This window comes from Bombina bombina, chromosome 1, assembly GCF_027579735.1.
Source record: "Bombina bombina isolate aBomBom1 chromosome 1, aBomBom1.pri, whole genome shotgun sequence".
Lineage (NCBI taxonomy): Eukaryota > Metazoa > Chordata > Amphibia > Anura > Bombinatoridae > Bombina > Bombina bombina.
In genome coordinates this window covers 269,377,482-269,404,266 of record NC_069499.1, presented here as the reverse complement: position 1 = coordinate 269,404,266, position 26,785 = coordinate 269,377,482, and the positions used below count along the sequence as shown (strand labels likewise).

The following is a 26,785-nucleotide window of genomic DNA, read 5'->3' as shown; positions in this document are numbered from 1 at the left end:
TCTTAGAAGTGGTAACTGGGGTACTAGTGTGTAGGTATTTTTTCACTGAGGTGTCATGGTAAGATTTTTCTTGCTGTCTCTCTCTAAGGCGTCTATCTATGGTAATGCTTAAATTGATAAGCTCCTCCAGTGTGGGAGGTAGGTCTATGCGGGACAGCTCATCCTTAATAGCCCCTGAAATGCTCAATCGGAATTGGTTCCTTAAGGATAAATTATTCCATTGTGAGTCCTTAGCCCATTTTTTAAAGTCCGTTATGTACTCCTCAACATGCCTTTTCTTTTGCTTAAGGGACCTCATGGCGGTCTCTGTAGTTAACTGCTTATAGGGGTCTTCATACAGCTGGCCTAAGGCAGTAAAAACTGAGTCTAAAAAGGATGTTTTCATTGGTCTCAAAAAAAGCTGTTTGCCCAGGTATCATTAGGGAAGGTGTGGGGCCTCAATGCAAATAGGAGTAGGCAAGCGTTCTTGAAATCCCTGAATTGTGACCTATCACCATAACATTTCTCTGGAGGACTAATCTGGGGTTCGGTCATATGTGTTTTAGTTTCTATGAAATCTTTAATGTAAGCTTTTAAGGCATCATTTTCTGCCTTTAAGGTGTTTAACCCATCTGTGAGCATATCTACTCTTTGGCTTAGTGTTTATATGTGTGTTACCATCTCAGCTGGGTCCATCTTTAAATGGCTTGGTATTTCGGTCAGGCCTTAGTTGCAAGTCTAAAACATAAGGTTTGTACTAGTTATGAACCACAACTGCTGATATGGTGTTAGCTAGAGAAGTTGTGTAGCGGAGTGATTTATGGGGGTTAACATCAATTACTCCTAGGAATAATGTAAAACCCACATTAATCAAGGAGCACATTAGTTGCAGGATAATATAAGCTATATAAATCTACAGCTGCCACCTGTGAAGGATTCACCAAATAATTGCAGCAGAGTTATTGACTTAAGTAATCCAAAGTGTTAACACAAACAAGCAGGAAGGTAATAAGCTTTAAACAAGAGGTTAAAACATTGTATACAATGTTCCTGTGTATTTGTACACAAAAGGTTAGGATAACAGGAGGTGTGGTTTACATATACATAATTCTAGTGCATGTGAGTACAAGAGATAATGGTAACCTCCACTATGTTAGGTGAAAACGGAGTAAGCGTTAAATTATGAAGTTTAACTTACTAACTCGCCGTTTGCAGAGGAACGTTTACTGAGAGGTTGAAGGCGGTTGATAGCGATGCTGCTGGGGAGCGTCCCGTATGCTGATGGTAGCTGCTTGAGGGAGTCAGCTGTGTGACCCGAGATCGTTGCTGGCGTGTGATGTCACCGCGACTCCTACCCGTGCTTGAAGGCTGTGCTATGCTGCGGCGTGGAAGGTGAGTCGGCTGAAGAGACACAGGAGAGACATAGTAGCTCTGAATACAGAGCACAGGCGTAGTCAAGGAAGTTTGGTTAACGAATTCCAGTAGACAGGCTCAGGAAGGAAGTATGCGAGACTTCAGAATACCAAGCGATTAGATGAGTGAGGGATGGCCTCTTATATTATATATATATTAAAGGAATAGTTCACAAAGTAATTCCATGTAATAAATGTTTGTAAATATGTGAGTTTGTAGCGATACATCAGTTTTAACATGACAGGCCTCCACTTAATATTCACCCTCCCTGAGCACGAATCCTCAAACAGTTCTGACAGCAACAGGGCAAAGTAATTGGTGGCGGCTGCCAGGACCGTACGGTGGACAGGGATATCCCGGCCGCCACTCCAAAGACAAGAGTCATGTCACAGAAAAGGCCTTGCTTTTGCTTTTCATTCTGTCGCTATGCCAAATTTGAGCAGTGATTTGCAGACACAAACATTTCGGCCTTGCTATCCTCTGGAGCCACATCTCCAGCCTTCAACACATCTGAGTGATGCTGCGTGCTCCGCTTTGCTTAAAGGGACAGTCTACTCCAAAGATTTTTTTTGTTTAAAAAGATAGATAATCCCTTTATTACCTATTCCCCAGTTTTGCACAGCCAACATGGTAATATTAATATACTTTTTACCTCTGTGATTACCTTGTATCTAAGCCTTCTCAGTTCTATTTACAGACTTGCATTTTAGACAATTTGTGCAGACTAATGAATAACTCCAAGGGAGTGAGCAAAATTTTAGCTATATGGCAGACATGAAGAGCAGTGTACTGAGATAAAGGCAGCCTGCGGAGTCTTATAAACAATCAGAAATGTAGAGGTTTAAAGGTAATAAAGTATATTAATATAACAATGCTGGTTTTGCAAAGCTGGGGAATGGGTAGTAAAGGCATTATCTATGTTTTTAAACATAAAAAATTAGGAATAGTCTGTCCCTTTAAATGTTCCTGGAATATATATATATATAAGCGCCCCTGCTTATGCCTCATGTGCCAACAGAGGCCTCCGCATGCCAGCTGTGGCACATGTGCCATAGGTTCGCCATCGATGCTCTATGGTATATAACAACTTTCTTTCTAAAGACTGAAATAATACAGTGCTATAGAAGTATAGGTATCAGAAGTATGCAGTGTAAAGAGAAATAGGGGTGTAATGTTATACTTGTAATAGCCTTATCTTTAGTGATTGTCATGTTAGTTAACAAAAAACTTATTACATATGGGAGGGTGAAGAACTGTGTTTTCCTCTTTGGCTCATCATCAGTAGGAAGTTATCAGCCACAAAGTATTAGTAGAACATGCACAACTGATACTGCTGTGTTAGTTTTAAAGGGGCAGTAAAGTCAAAATTAAATTTTCGTGATTCAGAAAGAGCATGCAGTTTTAAACAGCTTAAAAATATAAAATAATAATAAACACAATACTTGAAAAGAAATGTACATTTAATTAAGGCAATGCTAGTCTAAAAACATTCTGTAAAATGCTATAAAGCAATTAGATAAGAAAAATTATAAAAACATTCACTACACAAAATCTCTGCTGCAGTCAGAAATTCCAAAGACCCTCTAACAGGGTTAATATAAACCCAGGGACATCCGGTTGATAAAGTCGCTACCGCAAAAAGACACTCAATAGTAATTTGCGGTACACACTGTCTTTGTGTGAGGAATAATGTAACAAAGTTATCAGAAAGTCTTGAAGGGTTATAATAGAATGGTAATAACTTTATATAACTCCGGAGCTCTGGGCATTTATATCCATAAAGATACGATCCGGTAGATAGGATCCAATGTGTATTCACCTACGGAACTCCCACGGAACTTAAAATTGCATTCTCTGTCCAATTCATTTAAGTTTACTTTTGACTTTATTGTCCCTTTAATTTAAAAAGCTTTTATTTAATTATTTTTTTTTAGGCCAAATTAACAAAAACTAACATATTTGAACACTGCCGTTCCATAAGCAAAAGCTGAACATTTTTAAAGGACATTGTCCCTTTAGGTGCTGAAATTATTATGCAACGTGAGCTCTTTATATTTAAGCATAACATTTATTAATCATTCTTTGCGTTATCCAGCATATCTACATTTCTGTTTCTAAAGTTTAATTAAAGGGACAGTGAAGTAAAAAAAACTTTCATGATTTAAATAGGGCATGTAATTTTAAACAACTTTCCAATTTACTTTTACTACCAATTTTGCTTTGTTCTCTTGGTATTCTTAGTTGAAAGCTAAATCTAGGAGGTATATATGCTAATTTCTTAGACCTTAAAGGCCACCTCTAATCTGAATGCATTTTGACAGTTTTTCACCACTAGAGGGCGTTAGTTCATGTGTTTCATATAGATAACATTGTGCTCATGCACGTGAAGCTCCTAAGAGCAAGCACTGATTGGCTAAAAATGCAAGTCTGTCAAAAGAACTGAAATAAGGGGGCAGTTTGCAGAGCCATATATACAAGGTAATCACAGAGGTAAAAAGTATATTATTATAACTGTGTTGGTTATGCAAAATTGGGGAATGGGTAATAAAGGGATTATCTACCTTTTTAAACAACAAAAATTCTGGTGTTTACTGTCCCTTTAATCACATTTAATTTCAAGGTATGACATTTCTCTGTAGATTTACCTGTATATGGGAGAAAGTCTCAAATAACATAACCACCAGCACTTTTACAAAAATAGCCATATAATGCATTAAATTGTCCTAATTTTAATAGGATACAATTTGGTATATTAATTCATTACTGCCATCTAGGGGTAGCTTTTTATAACAACGTCACTATACGTAAGAATGACAGATTCTAATTTAATAAAATTCTACAAACCAACGAAAAGAGCATATGAAATGTTCATAATTATTAAGTGCTGAGCCAGTCCTACCCTGTGTTGAGCTGTTTTGGAGCTTTTAAAAGCATTTTTCAGTGAAAAACTCTCACATATATATTGGGGGTGGGGTTCAGCAGACCCACAGATTCAAACTAATCTGTAACTTCATGTATATATCATGATAGGTGAGAAATCTAAAATAAAATGTATATTTTTAATAAACAATATTGTACAAAATAGTGTGTGTATGTTTTTCTAAACTCTATAGTCAAAAGAAGAAGGGATTATCCTCATACATATACCTAAAGGGTCTTATTTATATATCTGCATCTAGAGTCTCCCATGAGCCTCTACTCGACTAAATGCAAATGTATACATACCAAATGATTGCTATATTCATTTACCACAGTGATTACCTGGCTATAATGACCTATATAGGGGCTTTATTTTTAAAGAGGGGCTTCTGGGCTTTAAAACAAGGGTCTCTAGGTCTTTTTGGTGAACTTTTATAAGTGCCTAGAGTCTGCAAACAATGTTATACCTCTAAGACACCCATTGTTTAAAAGTGCAGGTGATTGTCTTTTAAATGGTAGGCCTTGGGGTTTCTAGGGCAAAAGGGAGCTGAGGCTGAGGGGGTTGAATACCCTTCCATCCAGCTCCCTTAAAGGGATAATAAGCACTTTATAATTACAAGACAACTTTGTTGTGTTGCTATAGAATAACGTATCAGCCAAGTCTAAACATTTTTAAAATAAATAAACATCCTTTTTACTGCAGTTATTTTTATATTACTAAACTCCACCCACAATTTGCCTTATTATGAGCCAATCTGGGCTTTAGCCTAAAGGTAACATGGCTAGCCACAGTTATATTGTTAGTATAAAGTGCATTGTTTTGCAGTTGTTATCTGACAAAGCCAATAAGGGACATATGTAGCAGGGTTAGCCTTGTTATGTCAGCAGGGTGCATTTATAGTTCTGAGAATTAGAAAGTATGCACAACTAAAGATTTAATATAAAACTCTCAAGGTGTTAACTGTCATTTTAAGTGCTGTTAAACTGCCCGGATCTTCTCCAGGGCATGGTAAACAGATTCCACCTGTGATGCCAGGGCACAGTGATGAGTTTTGAAAGCAACTCCCCCAAACGCACACACTGGGATGATAAGTGTTTGTGAGGATTAGTAAAGGACCATTAAACAGCAAAGTTGGCAGCATCTCCTGCTTAAAGGGCCATTATACACTCATTTTTTCTTTGCATAAATGTTTTGTAGATGATCTATTTATAAAGCCCATGCAGTTTTTTTTTTTTTTTTTAAATGTATAATTTTGCTTATTTTTAAAGAGCATTGCTCTGATTTTCTGACTCCTAACCAAGCCCCAAAGTTTTATTTGAATACCGCCAGCTACCTTCTCCAGCTTGCTCCTGTTTGTGTAAAGGGTCTTTTCATATGCAAAAGAAGGGGGAGGGTCTTATTTCCCACTTGCAGTGGGCTTTCCAACTGCCTTTTCAACAGAGCTAAACTGAACGCTTCTAAGTACATTTTTAAACCATTTTCTACTGGATTTTTATATCAGTATCTGTGTATCTTATTCTTTATAGTAGTGTCTATTACATGCAGTTATATGAAAATGAGTGTATACTGTCCCTTTAAGTGCAAAGAAAAAAATATGCTTGTCTCAGTCTCCATATGGAAGACTTAGTTTTCAAATTCCTGCTTATCAAATAGCTGTAGGTTACTTCTGAAACAGCATCAGAGTAACCACTGTTTCAGAAGTGACGAACAGATCTACTAGTATACCTCATATGAGATGCAGTGACTGATCGCCTTCTCACAAGCGGAGGTTCCAGAGTGTTGTTCTGGCCAGAGTTTGTCTTGCTGGAGGGACCGGTGTTCTCCAGTACGCGACACGTGCACTATGATTAGTGCCCTGCAATTTGTGAGTTGCCCTTTGTCTTCTCATATGTTTGGTTTTGCTATGAACATACTTACCCTATGAGGAGTTTCCTGTCTCTCTCTTTTGTTTCCTATCCAGCCTGGATGACCTAGGATCATCTACAGGGGCGTAGCCATACTTTAAAATGGGACTTTTGACCCATATTTTTGGACTCTTTACCTTCCTTCTTTAATATTTCTGAATATTATTAGTATTATATATTCACTTAATGTATAGTAATAGGCGTACATATAGTGTTTTATGGTACATCTATACTATAATCGCATTTGTAACGCGTCCGTCGCCAGTTGCGCACGCATCCTCAAAGGAATGTTGGCTGCACGAGCAGCCAAAAGAATCCACCTGGATGCAGCAAAGGTTTAATAGCATCTTGATTACTGCAGTTTTCCTTTTCAATTTCCAAACTCCACTCACCACATGCCTTGTTTGGAGAAGCCAATCTAAACTTGAGTTTGCAAAACCCAAGGCTAGCTATGGTCACAATGTTAGTATATGTACAGTATATATGTATATTATTTTTGTAGTAGTAATCAGAATAGGGGCATACATGTAGCAGGATTAGCCTTAAAAAGTCTGCATTGGACACAACTTTAAGAGCTAAAATAATGAAAAGGTAGAATAGTTAAAGTGTTTTGCAAAGTTGTTTTATGATCCATAACTATGTTAATGTACCTTTGAGAGATTGAGTTATAATATACAATCTGAAATAAACATATCTTTTTCCCCCCATGGATTATATTTGTTGTTGTCATGTGATTATTATAAAACCAATGACACTGTGAGAGCTCTTTCATTAGACAGGCAAGATATTATATTGTTTTTGTGTCCAGACATTGTTCAACAGCAGAGAGGGTTTGCTTAGAAGCTTTGCAATGCTGTAATCTAGTATATGAGTAACTCTTTTGTTTGTTTCATGTGGTTGGTGGGGGTGGTGAATCCTTCAGGTGTCTGCACCTGATGAAAGGTATCGCAGGCTGCACTGGATTTTGCCTTTACTAGAAAATTACACATTATTTGATTTAGTCAATTGATTTTTCTTTGGATATTGAGTACTTTAAAAGAAACACATGATATTTTATCCACGCAAACATCTACTTTTTCTGATCTAGGTGTATAGTGACACATTTTGGTGTTTGAATATGCAAATCTGTGCTAAATATAGAACTATAAAGCTGATTATAGTAAAAGTGAAAATAATAAGTTGCAGCTGCACAGTTTGCTTTATTATACTTATTATACCACTGAAATTGAGAATTAAAGGGTTGTGAAAGTGATTCAATTTAATGCATTACTTCCTGTCAAGTGTGTGTAAAAGCAATACTTGTTTATTTAAAGGGATCGTCGACACCAAAATTGTTATTGTTTAAAAAGATAGATAACGCCTTTACTACCCACTCCCAAGCTTTGCACAACCAACATATATATATATATTTTTTAATATACTTTATAACATTTAAAGCACTAAATTTCTGCCTGTTTCTAAGCCACTACAGACAGCCTCTAATAGCATGCTTTTTATTAGCTTTTCACAACAAGAGGCTGCTAATCCATGTGGGACATATAGATAACATTGTGCTCTCTCCCGTGGAGTTGTGCAGGACACAGCACTAATTGGCTAAAATGCAAGTCAATAGATAAATAGCCATGTGATAAGGGGGCTGTCAGAAGATGTTTAGATACAAGGTTTACAGAGGTTAAACGTATATTACTATAACCATTTTGTCTGTGCAAAACTGGGGAATGGGTAATAAAGGGCTTATCCATCTTTTTAAACAATAACAATTTTGTAGTTGACTGTCCCTTTAAGAATTTTTTTGCATATTTTAAAAAATATGCACAAACTCCTAGAGATGTAAAATCTCCTCTTGCATTTGAGAATTGTATCCTCAGTATTTTCTTAGTATGTAGGTATTTTACTTTCCTCTCGTTGCACCTTTCAACAAATACACCCTATCTCTTCCCTCACTTTTCCCTCATTCGAAACCCACATGATTCGCTTATTCTCCCCTCTCTCTGTACGTGTTGCAGTCATATACCGACCCCCTGGCTCCGCAACTCAATTTTTAGATCACTTGGCTGCCTGGCTACCCTATTTCCTTTCCTCAGACACCCCTGCCCTCATTCTTGGCGACTTCAACATCCCCCTTAACAATCCCACTGCCTCATCTGCTAAACAACTTCTGCAACTCACTTCCTCTTTCGGTCTGTCACAATGGACTGATTCTCCCACTCACAAAGACGGTCACTCACCTGATCTTTAGCTATCGATGCACTCTCTCAAACTTCTCAAACTCCCCTTTTCCTCTTTCTGACCACCATCTCCTTACCTGCAACATATCATCCCTTCCTACAACTCTCCCACCTTCTACTCCTCACACCAAACTTCACAGAAGCATTAGGTCTTTAGATCAGCAACAACTTGCTAATTCCCTTAAACCGCTCCTCTCATCCTTCTCCTCCTTTTCCTGCCCTGATCAATCTATCTGCCACTATAATTCCACCCTTATATCCGTCCTTGACAATCTCGCCCCTGTTACCACTGCTCGGAAATCACACACTCATCCCCAGCCCTGGCATACTCCTCTGACACGGTAGCTACGCAGATGTTCCCGTACTGCTGAACGGCATTGGAGAAAATCACGGAATTCAGCTGATTTTCTTCATTACAAATTCATCTTGAACTCCTATTACTCTGCCCTTAATCTCCACAAGCAACACTACTTCTTTACCCTTATCTCTAATCTTTCTTCAAACCCAAAACGTCTGTTCTCCACTTTCAATACTCTCCTCCACCCTCCCCCACTTCCTAATACAACTTCTCTGTCAGCTTAAGATTTTGCCAGTAACTTCATTAACAAAATTGATTCCATCAGACATGAAATCAGCTCTCAACATAATTCCATTCTCTCCCTCCCTCAAATACTCTCACTCAACCACAACCCTCATAACCTGAAACTTAGTTCATTCTCCCCTGTTACCTCCCGTGTGTCGGCACTTATACTGCGCTCTCACCTCACTACCTGTCCCCTTGACCCTATCCCCTCACAGCTGCTCCCCTCTCTACCCTTACCCCTATACTAACACACATTTTCAACCTCTCCCTCAGCACTGGTACATTTCCCTCATCGATGAAACATGCACTGGTCACACCTATCCTCAAAAAACATTTCCTTGATCCTACCTCCCCATCCAACTACCGCCCTATTTCCCTCCTCCCTCTTGCTTCAAAGCTTCTCGAAAAAATAGTATATGCACGCCTATCTCATTTCTTTACGTTAAACTCCTTTCTTGACCCGCTGCAATCTGGATTTCGTCCCTATCACTCCACAGAGACAGCTATTGTTAAGGTAACCAACAACCTACTTACAGCTAAATCAAAAGGCCACTTCTCTCTGCTTATCCTCCTTGATCTGTCCGCAGCCTTTGACACTGTCGACCACCCTCTTTTGCTCCAAACCCTCCAATCCTTCGGCATCTGTGACACAGCCCTTTCGTGGCTCTCTTCCTACCTGTCAAACCGTACCTTCAGTGTAGCCTTCTCTGGGGCCTCCTCTGCCCCGTCACCACTTTCTGTCGAAATACCGCAAGGCTCTGTCCTCGGTCCCCTTCTCTTCTCAATCTATACGTCATCACTAGGTTCCCTAATTAAGTCCCACGGTTTCCAATATCATTTGTATGCCGATGACACCCAAATCTACTTCTCTGCACCAGAACTATCTCCTTCCTTGCTAACCTGTGTCACTAACTGTCTTTCTCACATCTCTTCCTGGATGTCCTCTCACTACCTCAAGCTAAATCTCTCCAAAACTGAGCTCCTCATTTTCCCCCCTTCTTCCAAAATCTCCACCCCCAATATCTCTATAACTGTCGACAACTCCATCATTACCCCTACCCCGCATGCCCGATGTCTCGGGGTCACATTTGACTCAGATCTTTCCTTCACTCCTCACATTGAGTCCTTGGCTACAGCCTGCCGCTTCCACCTTAAAAACATCTCTAAAATTAGATACTTCCTTACACAAGACACAACTAAGATTTTAATCCACTCTCTCATTCTTTCCCGCCTTGATTACTGCAACTCTGTCCTCTCTGGTCTCCCCACCTGCCGCCTAGCTCCTTTACAATCCATAATGAATGCCTCTGCCAGACTCATCTTCCTTACACGTCGCTCTTCATCTGCTGCGCCTCTCTGCCAATCCCTTCACTGGCTTCCTCTTGCCTCTAGGATCAAACACAAAACTCTCACTCTTACATACAAAGCCCTCAACTGCACTGCTCCCCCTACATCTCAGACCTTGTCTCCAGATACTCTCCCTCCCGTCCCCTTCGCTCTACTCATGACCTCCTACTCTCCTCCTCTCTTGTCACCTCATCACACTCCCGTTTACAGGACTTCTCCAGACTGGCTCCCATCTTGTGGAACTCTCTGCCTCGCTCCACAAGACTCTCTTCTAGTTTTAAAAGCTTCAAGTGCTCCCTAAAGACTCTACTGTTCAGGGACGCATACAACCTACGCTAACCTTTCCTAATACCAGTTCCTCTCCTCCACTGCAATCCCCTGAACCCCCTTAGCATGTAAGCCTAAGAGTCCAGCTGTAGATCACCTTCTTAAGAGCTGACTACAACAGTGCAACTCTTGGCAGGGCCCTCTACCCTATAATTGTTTTGTTGTACTCCCCCTTTGTTTATAGCGCTGCGGAATCTGTTGGCGCTCTACAAATAACCAATAATAATAATAATAATAATAGTATTCCAGCATTTACTTATCCTCAGTGTACAGGGATTGCAGTGATGATATATTCTACATAGTATTACATGAAAATCTTCATTGTAAATATATATGTTTTTTTGGGCCTTCCAATCTCTAAAAAGGCCAGAAGGGTACAGCCAATTAGAGAATGTATTTGACTGAAACCTTCTGTACATATGCAGAATGTCTTAAAGGGACATGAAAAGCATTTTGTGATTCAGATAGAACATGCAATTTTAATCAACGTTCTAATATACTTATAATAATAATAATAACAACTAGTATTTATATAGCGCCTTTTTCCCAGTGGGACTCAAAGCACTTTTTCCGTGCTTGCTCTCGGAATTAACCAAATCGGCAGCTGAATAGTAATAGTTGTACTTCTATTATCAAATTTTCTTTTCTTGATATCTTTTGTTGAAATTCAGGGACGTAAGCTCAGGAGCGTGCACATGTCTGCAGCACTATATGGCAGCAGTTTTGCAAGAATTTTATCCATTTGCAAGAGCACTATTTCCTGTGATAAAGTGCTCCAGACCTACCTAGGTATCTCTTTAACAAAGAATGCGATGGAAAAGAAGCAAATTTGCTCATAGAATTACATAGAAAAGATTTTTTTTTTAAATTGTATGTTCTGTCTGAATCGCAAAATAAATTTTTGGGGTTTCAAATCTATTTAAAGGACATTAAACACATCATGCATTTGTATAAAACTGTGCTTGTCCAGTGCTCCATAGAGAGGCCAAAAAACCATAAACAAAACAAATGATGTTTATCTGGAAATACTGAAAATAAAAAAGCTGATTTAGGCAATTTGTAACATTTTGTAAACCTACGGTTATAGATTTAGATTTTTCTATGGAGCAGGGGATAAAGCACAACAAGAGGATTTTAATGTTTAATGTACCTTTAAGCCTATCCTCTTCTGGAAAAATGTAGCCAATCGAATGCTTTCACTCGCATCAAATGGCTTTGGTTACCACCTCTGATTGCCTGAATTGTCCCAGCCTTTATGGTGTAAGTAAGTTCAGCTAGATGAGGTAAGCAAGCAGGCTTCGCAAGGTCAGTGGCCAGGCTAGTTGGTTAATAGGCTAATCAGTTATGTTACTATGGGGAGGGGGGTTGCGTCATTTCATTCTCTGCCATAGGCAGCACAATATCTAAATTCGGCCCTGCAAATATGTAACAATTAGACACAACTTATATAGTTACATATTTCACTTAAAAAGCAGCTATAGCTTACAGTGATGCATTACATTTCAGAAAATAACTAATGTTCATTCTGAGTAGTGTTTTTACCATTACAAGAGATCGCTACAAATAAAGGCACCAAGGGGAGAGGCGTAACTAGAAACCACAGGGCCCAGGTGCAAGAATCTAAGACGGGCCCCCCCACCCCCAAAAAAATGTGAATTTGATACATATCTTTTTTTTTAACATTTAACACAGAAAAAAAATGTGAATCAGATTACATGTCTGCAAAAGGAGGTACCCTGTGCCCACAGTCTGTGAGATGGCCTGACCCCCTATTACTGTATATAGTGACACTGTTTAACCCACCAGTATTGTATATAGTGAGTCAGTGACACAGTCTGTAATCTGCCGATGAGATGGCTGGCCTGACCCTAACCGCCCCAGTACTTTATAAAGTGACCACAGTAGTCTGTGACATGGTCCAGCCCCCCCCCCCCTGTACTGTATATAATGGTACTGTATAGTGACACTGTTTACCCCCTGCCCCCCATGCTGTAATAACAAGGTCTGTAATTTGCTGGTTCCACAAACACACACACACACACACACATACATGCATAAATACACACACAGCCACATACATACATACACACATACACACAAACACACCAATGGGTAATACAGAAACACTAACCCCTGTAGTCAGAGACACTAGTGAAGCATCATGTCACACTCACATGATATCAGTGCAGGCAGTGGCAGGTCAATATTTTTTATTTTTATTTTTTTTATTTTTTTTTAAAGCTGGGCCCCCACCCTTGGGGGCCCAGTCGCAGTTTCGCCCCTGACCAAGAGCAATTCCCACAGCCTTTCTGATGAAAATACATACTTGGAACCAAAAATTGCTTCTAATAAATTTGATTACAACTAGTAACTTGTTTTTAAGTAGTGGTGGATATTTTTCCTTTATAGTATTTAGTGAATTAGGATTGGCCTGGGGTACCAGTCAAGTGAAACACATAACCATAAAAGGGATGGAACCAATTGATAATATCTAGTCATTTGCTTTAAGTGTAGTATTGTCATTTATTTCCATGCAGGAGGTGGGAGCTTAAGGAAGGACAACTACAAATTATCACCTGGTTCGCCAAGCTGTTTTGGTGAAGAGGGAACCTGTGTGTTTGATATCCAGTCTGACGATCTTCCTAACTGGAACCAGCAAGGGAAGCCTGACAGGAATGTTCTGCACTTGACATTAGAAATACAGGTACATCAGATAAAATCAACATTTCATTAAACATAAAGGTTGTTATAATGCATGACCCCCATACTGGGCACTACGTTCTGCTTAAATAAATACATGACACCAAACATGGGGTTATAAAGGCCGCAGCTTACTTTATTTGAACACAATAAATAATATAACCATCACATAACCAAATAAACAGTAAAATATTTACCTAAAACCCCTCCAGGGTGCTTTCCCAGCCACAACATGTGCCCCTCCTGAGAAGGGCAAGCCCCCTTTTACCGCATTCTCCCCTGCTAATGAAACAGGAGGTACCAGCAATCCCAACTCTGCTCAAACCAGCATTAATAGGCAAGCACCCCCGCCACATCCACAAGCTGCGACATCAATACCAAGCCACATAAAAAGGGAGGGAGGGTGGGAGCTTCTCCTCGCACGTTCTGGTCCAGACTGATTTCTTCCCGCTCTCTTACTCTTGCTCTCCTCCAGAAGCCAAACCTACTGACCTCCCGATAAACCCTCCACTTGTCCTCAATGGGGGTCATGCAACTCTTTCTTCAATTTATTTCATACAGGGTTTCTCTTTTTTATTATACTTGATTTTAAATTTTAAATGAAACTGTCATGATTGCAATTTGAAATAGCATTCCAATAAATTTCTGTTATCTTATTTGCTATGTTCTTAAAGTATGAAATGTGCAAATAAAACCACTTTATCCTCAGATTTGAGAGAATCCCAATTTTAGTTGAAAGGACATTAATATAAATTGTTTAATTACATGTAGTAAAACAACTTTGCATTATACTTATATAAATTATTTATTTAGTTCTCCTTTCCTATAATTGGATTCTGAATATTGTGGGCTTTCCAATTCATGTTAAACATGGAAGTGAGGACACAGCTATATTCCACACAGTCATTGGTTGCACACTATAGTAAGCCATTTATAACCATTCCTAAATGGCCTCAGCAGAAAAGGTGACCTTAGTTCCAATCTGGTGGCGCCCACTGCTTTGTGGACATTAACTTTACTCGTATTCTTTCGATATTTAAACAACGAATATTATTTTTTAAATAGTTGTACAAATTATTCTCAGACTAATCGTTTGCTCTGAATACAAAATTCAAGCAATGATTTATTAAGTGTGTAGTGTCCCTTAAATAAATAGAGATTATTTAACAACGGCACGTTTCAAGTATTGGAAGAAAGATATAGGTAATGTATGCCCTTAAATAAAACAGTTTTGGAGCAAGGTGAAATACTTTATAAGGTATGTCTTTAAAAAGGACATTTTCAATTACATTACTAAATATTTTGTTATTTGATACTTCATCATGGCCAATTTTTCATAAGAAGTTAACAATAATGTAAGCTTAGGAGCTGGCCCAATTTTTGGTTCAACACCTGGGTATCATGAAAGATAAAATTTGGGTTTCATATCCCTTTAACTTTTATAATTTGTCATTTGTATATAAAATATATAAAATGATTTGCTTTGTTCTCTTGGTATCCTTTGTTGGAAAACACACACACACACACACACACACACATATATATATATATATATATATATATATATATACTTTGTTGGTCGCACTCAGACACTCTATAATTGCATTGCACTTGAATACAAAGTATCCTGTAATTTATAGTTCAGATTCAAGTAATACTCCAAATAATGTAACAGTATAAGTGCAAATTTGCTCGTATGTAAAAAAAACTCTAATCCACTTATGAATAGAGAACATAGAACCACTGACTTGAGGTATAAATAGTGTAGACGGTTAAATACTTCATAAAGCGGTATCTTAGTATATCCAAAAGATTACCTTATGTCCGTTGTATGTCTCTGCGTGGATGGTAAGAAGGCTCCTTGTAATCGGAAATAGAGACACCCCTCGGTCTTTTGTAAGAAAAACTTAAATACTGACGGGAGGATCCGCTACAAGGAAAGCACAAACAGCCGCAATTGTTGCAAATAAAGGCCGACTTTATTGAAAGTCTAGGTGAAGCCCAGGTACATACAAGCTCGGGACGGAGCACAAAGAATGAAACGTCCGACGCGTTTCCTGCCCGGAGGCACTTCGTCAGGGACTTACGTAGTCCCTGACGAAGTGCCTCCGGGCAGGAAACGCGTCGGACGTTTCATTCTTTGTGCTCCGTCCCGAGCTTGTATGTACCTGGGCTTCACCTAGACTTTCAATAAAGTCTGCCTTTATTTGCAACAATTGCGGCTGTTTGTGCTTTCCTTGTAGTGGATCCTCCCGTCAGTATATATATATATATATATATATATATATATATGATCAATTAGCCAGTAGCCCAGCACTCCAACGTTGGCGGTGTATAATCAACCTGGGTGCAATCCTCAAGGAAACTTGTATACTTGTATGTGAAGAAGGGCACTCTCAGGATTTTTAGAAAGACAAACAAATGTTTTTATTTTGACAAATCCAAAACATGTCATAAGTAGAGAATCAAATGTCGACATTTCGGCTCACATATGAGCCTTCTTCAGGACGAAGTTAATCTTAGTCGGCGACGTAGCCGTGCTCCCAAACTAGAGAAAGAGAACTCAAAATAAAAACATTTGTTTGTCTTTCTAAAAATAATGAGAGTGCCCTTCTTCACATACAAGTATATATATTACTGGGAAAAGTAAGTGACGTTTCGGGGACAAAGTTTCCCCTTCCTCAGACACAGTGTATACAAATCAAAAGCAATATTTAGCCACAAACAAATAAACCACACCCCCAATTAGGACCGAAAAAAACACCAAAGTGTAACCATAAACATCAGTGGTAAAATCTGCATATGATCAATTCTAAAGTCTGAGTATCAATGATCAATAATACATAACAGTAAAAAGTGCAGTGATGATATGTGACAATGTTATGACCAGCAACAGGGATAATCAGTGCAGGCACACAGAATTATACCAACGTAGGTGCAGATATGTCATAACTTTGACTAAATTATATGGTAGATTACCTGGAACTTTCAGGACTAGGACAGAGAGGAAAGTCTGTCTGAACAAATACCGGATCATGTATGTCTCAGACGTATCACAATTACGGCTGCGGCACTCACCAAGAGAATCAATAACTCACTTCCTGGTTAGTGGTGCGGTCACATGTGAGGGAAAGCCAATAAGATCCAAGCATCATCATTTCTATGGCAACGCAGCGTCTACATGCACTATCATCCATGAGATATTATAAAGACCAATCAGGATGGACAAACAAATGTGAGCATAAGCACTGCGTGGCCATAACGACTTATGCACAGTCATAGAAATAAAGGCATAAACAAACATCGCAATACTACATAGCAAAAATATTACATCAGGCTGATATACAATCAATCAGGTATGTAATTATTGATCATTGATACTCAGACTATAGAATTGATCATATGCAGATTTTACCACTGATGTCTATTATGTGATTAGGTTGTTTCTATAGTTACCCTTAGGCATTTTTTTGGTCCTAATTGGGGGTGGGGTTTGTTTGTAGCTATATATTGCTTTTGATTTGTATACACTGTGTCTGAGCAAGGGGATACTTTGTCCCCGAAACGTCACTTACTTTTCACAGTAAAGATTTTGGTAAAGACTAGAGAGTGCACGTTTCATTTGTTCCATGTGCATGCACAAGCACAGTGGCAGCTGCTGGACTGAGTAAGAGTGCTCTTCTTGGCTAAATAAATATATATATACAGGGAGTGCAGAATTATTAGGCAAGTTGTATTTTTGAGGATTAATTTTATTATTGAACAACAACCATGTTCTCAATGAACCCAAAAAACTCATTAATATCAAAGCTGAATAGTTTTGGAAGTAGTTTTTAGTTTGTTTTTAGTTTTAGCTATTTTAGTGGGATATCTGTGTGTGCAGGTGACTATTACTGTGCATAATTATTAGGCAACTTAACAAAAAACAAATATATACCCATTTCAATTATTTATTTTTACCAGTGAAACCAATATAACATCTCAACATTCACAAATATACATTTCTGACATTCAAAAACAAAACAAAAACAAATCAGTGACCAATATAGCCACCTTTCTTTGCAAGGACACTCAAAAGCCTGCCATCCATGGATTCTGTCAGTGTTTTGATCTGTTCACCATCAACATTGCGTGCAGCAGCAACCACAGCCTCCCAGACACTGTTCAGAGAGGTGTACTGTTTTCCCTCCTTGTAAATCTCACATTTGATGATGGACCACAGGTTCTCAATGGGGTTCAGATCAGGTGAACAAGGAGGCCATGTCATTAGATTTTCTTCTTTTATACCCTTTCTTGCCAGCCACGCTGTGGAGTACTTGGACGCGTGTGATGGAGCATTGTCCTGCATGAAAATCATGTTTTTCTTGAAGGATGCAGACTTCTTCCTGTACCACTGCTTGAAGAAGGTGTCTTCCAGAAACTGGCAGTAGGACTGGGAGTTGAGCTTGACTCCATCCTCAACCCGAAAAGACCCCACAACCTCATCTTTGATGATACCAGCCCAAACCAGTACTCCACCTCCACCTTGCTGGCGTCTGAGTCGGACTGGAGCTCTCTGCCCTTTACCAATCCAGCCACGGGCCCATCCATCTGGCCCATCAAGACTCACTCTCATTTCATCAGTCCATAAAACCTTAGAAAAATCAGTCTTGAGATATTTCTTGGCCCAGTCTTGACGTTTCAGCTTGTGTGTCTTGTTCAGTGGTGGTCGTCTTTCAGCCTTTCTTACCTTGGCCATGTCTCTGAGTATTGCACACCTTGTGCTTTTGGGCACTCCAGTGATGTTGCAGCTCTGAAATATGGCCAAACTGGTGGCAAGTGGCATCTTGGCAGCTGCACGCTTGACTTTTCTCAGTTCATGGGCAGTTATTTAGCGCCTTGGTTTTTCCACACGCTTCTTGCGACCCTGTGGACTATTTTGAATGAAACGCTTGATTGTTCGATGATCACGCTTCAGAAGCTTTGCAATTTTAAGAGTGCTGCATCCCTCTGCAAGATATCTCACTATTTTTGACTTTTCTGAGCCTGTCAAGTTCTTCTTTTGACCCATTTTGCCAAAGGAAAGGAAGTTGCCTAATAATTATGCACGCCTGATATAGGGTGTTGATGTCATTAGACCACACCCCTTCTCATTACAGAGATGCACATCACCTAATATGCTTAATTGGTAGTAGGCTTTCGAGCCTATACAGCTTGGAGTAAGACAACATGCATAAAGAGGATGATGTGGTCAAAATACTCATTTGCCTAATAATTCTGCACTCCCTGTATATATAAATATATATATATATATATACTGCTGCTGAGAGCTAGCTACTGATTGGTAGCTACACACATATATCTCTTGACATTTTCTCACCAGATGTATTTAGCTAGCTTCCAGTAGTGCATTGTTACTTGCTCAATAAAGGATTAAACACATTTTTGTAATAGTTTGGAAAGAGAGGATCCCACTTACCCCACTTACCTATGTAGGGTCTGATACCCTTGTCAGTTGTAGTGATTGCCCCTATCACCTAAAGACAGCATACATAACACACACATAAGGGGGAGTACCTATTTTAAATTAGAGGTCTCATGCCCCTTTTTGGAACAGATAATAGCCTTAGAAATTGCAATCACCTGTCTGCTTGGTGCCTTTTACAATGTTTTGTGTTTTAAAAAAAGACCCCAGCACCCCAAAACAAGCACCACAGTGGGACAAATAAGAAGGAGGAGGGGCCACTACTCTAAAGGAGGGGTCACATACTCAGGTGGCTATTCGCTGATCATGGTGGCAGCAGTGATCTGCTTACAGAACCATAGACACATAGGGGGTTGGGTATACTTTGTTTTGCCTCCCATAATACATAGTTAAACTTGTCTGCTCTTTCAAATGAGTTATCCTGTGTCTGTCTTACTGCCAGCTGATTGTCACAGTATTTGTTCAATTTTGAGTGTTCTGGCGATTTTTATGAAGCTCCCTCACAATAGAAATGTATCATAAGATCACCTCATTTGAGTGAGTTCCCACAACATAAATAAGGTGCTTTGTGTCCTTATAGCTATTGAGTGATCTAAATACTAATATTGATTCACTTTCTCTGGCCTCATTTTGTTGTGTTGTTGTTGTTAGGGCTTTTAGATCCATGTTTCACTGAAGTAATAAATAATTGTAGTAATCAAAATAAAGGGAGAGCTGGGTAAGTGTAAAAAAAACCCAGTTAATATTTTGTAAAATTCATACATTGTCACAATGGGTTAATCAAAATGTTGTGTAGTTTTAAAATGTATCTAATATTTGTAGTTTAGTTTTAATAATGTTTCTGCATATATTCTAAAATGATGTGAAGGTGCAAAAATAATACATTTTCTGATTTTTAATTACATTTTTTTGTTACGGAACAATATAGGTATAAAACCCTTAAATAAAATGTGTGTTTAAAATATTGGCTCCTAGCTATGTACTCCATAGAAAAATGTAAAATGGCTCAACAGCAAATGGTTTACAATAAATAGACAGTTGTCTGTGTAGCTGCACTCTCGTGTGTGTGCTGTCAGTGTCCTATCTGTGCTATGCTCTGTGCTTGGTCGTTTTCTGGTCTGCTTATCTTCACTCCCTCCCTATGCAGTGGGTGTGGTGAATGCTTTACTCACTAACTACCTGTTACCTGCAAGTTGGGAGGCAAAGTAATTTGAAACCAACCTCTTTCTTGCTGTCTCCAGCCTATGACATTTACATTCCACACTAAAGCTGCACTGAGGCGGAAGAAGGAGATTTCACTGATTCAGCTGCAAGGACTTGTCTGGCACTTAAACCCTGTTTGTTTTTTCACCTTTCTGCTGTTGTGGAAAACTTTTTTTTTTCCCATCTGTTGCTCTTAACCCGATTAGTCTCTTCGTCACCTCTAATGTTTTCACTTTTATTTTTGTGGATTTGATTTGACAAGATTTGAAGCAGTAGCAGCACAGGAAGAAGCATTCATTGCGTTTAACTGAACACAGCTAACACAACTCCCATGCAGCTAAAGAGATCATGTTTCCCAAGCAGGAAGCAGCACTGCTGAACTAACTAACTAGTTTAATACATAACATTTGTATGTTATAGCTACTAATAACCCATAAGTAAATGGCTTGACTAATTATTTTCCCCTTTTTTGTAACTTTTTTAAAAAAAACATTTTTTTATTGCTGTCTGCTTTCTGACACATCATCAGCGTCAATTTTTAACAACCAGGAGGGAAGGATGAGGCTGACTCATTTGAATGCTTTTCCTTTCTTGCAAATGGATATTCTGTAAAGGTTTAGATGCCACGTGCCTCTAGTTTGTCCAATAACATGGAAAAGGAAAAAGTTGATGCCAAAGACCCCCAGTCTGAGCTAACTGTAGAACCAGTTACTCCAGATGAGGCTACTACATCACGGAAAAGTACATTTTCCATAAAGTCATTTTTTGGGTTTTCTACTAAGCTTGAAACCACAAAACAGAAAGATGAGAGGGCAGTATTGAAAGCTTTTAGAACTTTAGGGAATAAAAATGCACAGGCAGACACCCCTGACTGTGAGCACAGTATAGAACAAGGAGTACAGCCTAACACGGAGAGGTCATTGACTCCTGAGGACTTAGATGGACAAACTAGGCAGGGGGACGAAGAGCATCATTTGCAAGAGCAGAAGGATGAAAAAAAGGAAGTGTACACAGAGTGCTTGAATTCTTCAGACATTTGTAAAGATCTAAACAGTTCTATGATTTCCTCAAACGATTACACAGACATTTCTGCCCCTTGTCAAGCAGATGATGATGATGGCCTGCTTGTACGAGGCACTCTTGTGCACACAACAAGTGATACAGAGTCAGACAGTGAAAGCTCTGAACAAGTCATAAGCCAAAAACTTACAAGTCTTTCAAAGTCCAGCAATCATTCTGGATCTCACGTGTCACTGGACAAAGAGGAACCAGACACACAACAGCAAAGAGATGCTGGTTCTGTAGAGAATAATATAAAGAAGGAAGTGGATCAGGAAATGCCTGAATGCAAGGACATCACTGGAAGTACAGATTCAAATGACAGCCCAAAACTGACCTCAATCACTCCTAGTACAACTGCTCCTCATTTAGACTCACAAACTGAAAAGACATTTCAGCTCCCAGCATTTTTTAGTGGCCTCAGTGTACACAAAAAGGGTTCTTCTCTAGAAGAGCGAGAGTCAGTTACTGTGAAACCAGGGGATACTGATCTGGCTTTGCTCAAGCTGTCTCAGCCAGTACAGAAGTCCATAATGCCTCTTGGATCTCCCATCAAGAAACAAGAGTTAAAGAAGCCAGCTGAGCTCAAAGAAACTTCTAGCTTTATGGAACAGCTTTCTCAACTGTTAAATTTTGATAACCCTAAGCAAGAAGAAGAGGATATTTCTCAGGAGGACAGACAGGAGGCCAGCATGGCACATAATACAGAAGTTCTCACAGAGGAGAAATTGGAGAATGCCTCCCATGAATCTACACTAGATGCAATTAGATCCTTTTTTACAGGACCCTCAAGGAAAGTGACACTGATCTCCTCAGATCTGGAGGCTGTGAAACGCAAGCAGAAGAATGAGAAGGAGACTTTGAAGTCTATATTTGACAAGACCAGACCCACAGACACAGAGCCATCATCGCCAGAGAGAAAAAATGTATGATTAGATTTATTTGATCTTAATTATTTTTGTGACACACATATGACTAGATATGCTTATATCATTTTTTTGCATAACCATTATTATAATAATATAGATTTTCCAAAACTGCCATATTAGACCATTTCTGTGTCTCTTTCTCTGCCCTACTATAGCCGGACCATAGCCCTTCTGATTCTGAAGATCGAACCCCTGGGAGACTCCAGGCTGTCTGGCCCCCTCCAAAACCTAAAGATGAGGAGGAGAAAGTTGGTTTGAAGTACACAGAAGCAGGTAGGTGAGCATTTGCATGAGCAACACTTTTCTTAGATAGTGATAGTTATGTTTTATAGTAGTTGTGAATTAGATAAAGATGAGAATGCTTGTGTTTCTCTCTGTATTGGGAGAAAACAACAGATATTTGTTTTCTGCATATTATGCAATGATTGTTGTCCTGTCTGTGAAAAAAGAAAGTAGACTTGTGTCCCTAAGCCTGAGGATTACAAGGTGTTATGTATAAGGAAGAAGTGAAATGTGTCTTGATTTCTGTGTATTAGCAGGAGATGGGAAGTATGTATCCTGATAGGAAGTGACAGGTACTTGCATTATTGTCTGCATTTTTGGATTCGGTGTGTAGTAAGTATCCTAATGTATGTGATAGTATTTGGTGGGGTATATTTCTTAATTAGTTTTATATGCAGTGAAGCAATTTATGTCCTGATATCAATCTCCTTGCTATGAATAGATTTTTCCTGGTATATTTGTGTTAACAGGGACGGGTTAATGTAAATCAAGATGCTTTAGGAGATTATGAAGAAGATTCCAGATACTATAGTTGTGAGGAGAGGAATTGTTTATATTTCCTGGACTGGCATATTATCATGTGGTAAGAGATGTCCATTTTTTGTATATGAAAACCTTGTATGAGCTCTGTATTCTGAAGTATGTTTAGTGGGGGAGGTCAGGAGCTACATGTCTTGTTTTATATATATATATATATATATATATATATATATATATATTATATGTGTGTGTGTTTATATGTATATATATTATATGTGTGTGTGTTTATATATATATATATATATATATATATATATATATATATATATATATATATTATACGTGTGTGTGTTTATATATATATATATATATATATATATATATATATATTATATGTGTGTGTGTTTATATATATATATATTATATGTGTGTGTGTTTATATATATATATATATATATATATATATATATATATATATATTATATGTGTGTGTGTTTATATATATATATATATATATATATATTATATGTGTGTGTGTTTATATATATATATATTTATATATTATATGTGTGTGTGTTTATATATATATATATATATATATTATATGTGTGTGTGTTTTATATATATATATATATATATATATATATATATATATATATATATACACACACACATATAATATATATATATATATATATATATATATATATCATAGTTGAACAGTCCCTGATTTCCAGGGACAGTCCCTGGATTTTTTTTTTGTCCCTGGAAATGTCCCTGAAAATCTGATATATTGCATTTTGTGTATTAGGATGATTTATGACATTTTGTTTGAATATTAGGAGATAATGCGAAGTATAGGTCTCTAGTGACATGTATACATATCTTTCTGTTTGTTCTTTAGGAGGGAATGATAGGCGTTTCCCAATTCCTGTATATTAGATGGGTGTGATAGATACATGTTCTGATGTGTGTGTATTAGGAGGGGGTACTTGTCTTTATAGATCAGTGTATGCGTAGGGGTTGATTGAATGGTTCTGCATTAGGAAGAGGTGCATATGTATTAGAATGACATGTCTATATTAAAATGATGTTGGAAATATAGGTTTTGCAGTTTGTGCATTAGACGGTCATTTGGAAATACTTTTACCTTCTTAAAGGGGCAAGAAACCCCAAAGTTTTATTTCATGATTTGTATACAACATACCATTTTAAACAATTTTTCAAATTTACTTCTATTATCAAATTTGCTTCATTCTCTTGTTATCCTTTGTTGAAGGAACAGCATTGCACTACTGGAAGCTAGATGAGCACATCTAGTTAGCCAATCACAAGAGACAAATGTGTGCAGGCACCAATCAGCAGCTAGTTTTTACTAGTTTAGGATATGTGCATATTCTTTTTTCAAAAAGGGATAAAAAGAGAACGAAGCACATTTAAAACTAGAAGTTCATTTAAAGGTGTCTTAAAAATACAAGCTCTTTCAGAATCATGCAAGTTTAATTTTGATTTTCCTATTCCTTTAAATATAAAACAGCAACTGAGGGTTAGATTACAAGTGGTGTGCTGTTTAGCACTCCCACTCAAACGTAAACTTCGATATAAGTTAACTTTTTGTGGCATTGGAAGTAAAATGTTTGTGCAGAGCCAAAAGCCATGCGAGCAAAGAATTGGACTTTAGATATCGCAACCACGTTAACGGATTCTCCCTATAGACTTTAATCGAGTGCCAAACTGAAAAAAAAAAACTAACACCTATACTCACATGCTAATCCTCAACTGAACTATTAATATTGTACCTTCTAATGTTCTTCACATTGAAATATATGTAATATATATATTTCAATATATATTTCTATATACACCTGTGTATATGCTTCTCTATATATTATTATATATATATTTAGCATTTTTGCTATCACTCCATTTATAAAGAAATAGAGCCTTGTTTTTTTTTTCTAGTTTCCTGTCAAAAAACTATATATTTTTTTTTAAGTAGACAACACAAGGTATTGATCTAGGCCCATTTTTTTATATATTTAATGCCACAATTTCACTGGTAAATGCTATCATATAAAAATAATTGTTAACTTTTTCACAAACTTTGTGTTTCTTACTGAAATTATTTACATACCGCTTCTGCAATCATAGCACAAATTATTGTAAAAGCTTCTCTGGGATCCCCTTTGTTCAGAAATAGCAGACATGCATGGCTTTGCCATTGCTGTTTGGTAATTAGAAAGCCGCAAACTGAACTTCTATTACAGTCTGCCAGTTTAAAAATGTAAGGCTTTTTTTTTTTTTAATTAAATCTTTTTATATATTTTTTTTATATTTTTTGCAGTGTAGGATCCCTCCCAAACAGCTCTCTAATCCTCCCCCCTCTAAGTAGTGCCGACATCTTAGCTATCTTACCTTACCATCTTACCTATAAAATGTCATTCCTGCGATCATTAGGTAGGGCCCCCACACCCTCACCCCACTTTTTTTCTGTAGCTCAGTGCCCCTTCCCTCCCTTTCCCTTTATTTATTATTTTCTGTGTGTAGTGTCCTCCTAATCCCTCTGTCTCCCGGATTCCCTCCCACACCTCCTGGCGGCACCAGCAGATGATCATTATAGACGTTGACACACACAGTGTTACCGTCTGTAAAGATCTGGCATCTGCCCTCATATTATTATTATTATTTTTATTATTATCGGTTATTTGTAGAGCGCCAACAGATTCCACAGCGCTATAAACATAGGCGGAATACAAGGAAACATTTATAGTGATCAGACGGGTAGAGGGCCCTGCCAAGATTCGCACTGTTGTAGTCAGCTCTAAAAAAGGTGATCTACAAACAGCTGGACTCTTAGGCTTACATGCTAAGGGGGTTCAAGGGGATAACTATGGAGGAGAGGAAATGGTATAAAGAAAGGTTAATGTAGGTGTATGCATCCTTGAACAGTAGAGTCTTTAGGGAGCGCTTGAAGTTTTCAAAACTAGAGGAGAGTCTTGTGGAGTGAGGCAGAGAGTTCCACAAGATGGGAGCCAGTCTGGAGAAGTCCTGTAAACGGGAGTATGAGGAGTTAACAAGAGAGGAGGAAAGTAGGAGGTCATGAGCAGAGTGAATGGGACGGGAGGGAGAGTATCTGGATACAAGGTCTGAGATATAGGGAGGAGCAGTGCAGTTGAGGGCTTTGTATGTCAGAGTGAGAATTTTGTGTTTAATCCTGGAGGCAAGAGGAAGCCAGTAAAAGGATTGGCAGAGAGGTGCAGCAGATGAAGAGCGACGTGTATGGAAGATGAGCCTGGCAGAGGCATTCATTATGGATTGTAAAGGAGCTAGGCGGCAGCTGGGGAGACCAGAGAGGACAGAGTTTCAGTAATCGAGGCGGGAAAGGATGAGAAAGTGGATTAAAATCTTAGTTGTGTCTTGTGTAAGGAAATGTCTAATTATAGAAATGGTTTTAAAATGGAAGCGGCAGGATTTAGCCAAGGACTGAATATGGAACTGGAGCACTGATCACAGATGCCTAGAGCTCAGGAACTCCAGCTCTCGGCTGTAACATAACAGCCAAGACTGCTGGAGCTTCCTGAAGCTCAGACGTATATATACATAAAGCCAAAGTACTGCACAATGTATAAATACGTCTTTCTGAGCTAAGGGGTTAAAGCGACATGAAACCGAAAAATTTCCTTTCATGATTCAGATGGAGTTTACAATATTAAAAAACTTTCCAATTTACTTCTATTATCTAATTTGCATTGTTCTCTTGGTATGCTTTGTTGAAAAGAATACCTAGGTAGTCTCAGGAACAGCAACACACTATTGGGAACTAGCTTCTGATTGGTGGCTGCACATATATACCTCTTGTTATTGGTTCACCGAATGTGTTCAGCTAGCTGCCTGTATTGCAAAGCTGCTCCTTCAATAAAGAATACCAAAGGAATGATACAAATATGCTAATAAAAATAAACTAGAA

The 26,785-nt window shown here is 38.3% G+C and overlaps 1 protein-coding gene across 1 annotated transcript in view; it reads left to right on the top strand.

Annotated features, from left to right (window-relative positions):
• Positions 1–26,785, top strand: part of FMN1 (formin 1) — a 480,791-nt gene that overhangs the window by 120,101 nt on the left and 333,905 nt on the right. The window contains exons 2-4 of the mRNA XM_053711972.1: positions 13,239–13,405; positions 20,689–22,053; positions 22,212–22,329. Of these exons, the coding sequence (XP_053567947.1) occupies positions 13,239–13,405; positions 20,689–22,053; positions 22,212–22,329 (1,650 nt within the window). The remainder of the gene's footprint in view (positions 1–13,238; positions 13,406–20,688; positions 22,054–22,211; positions 22,330–26,785) is intronic.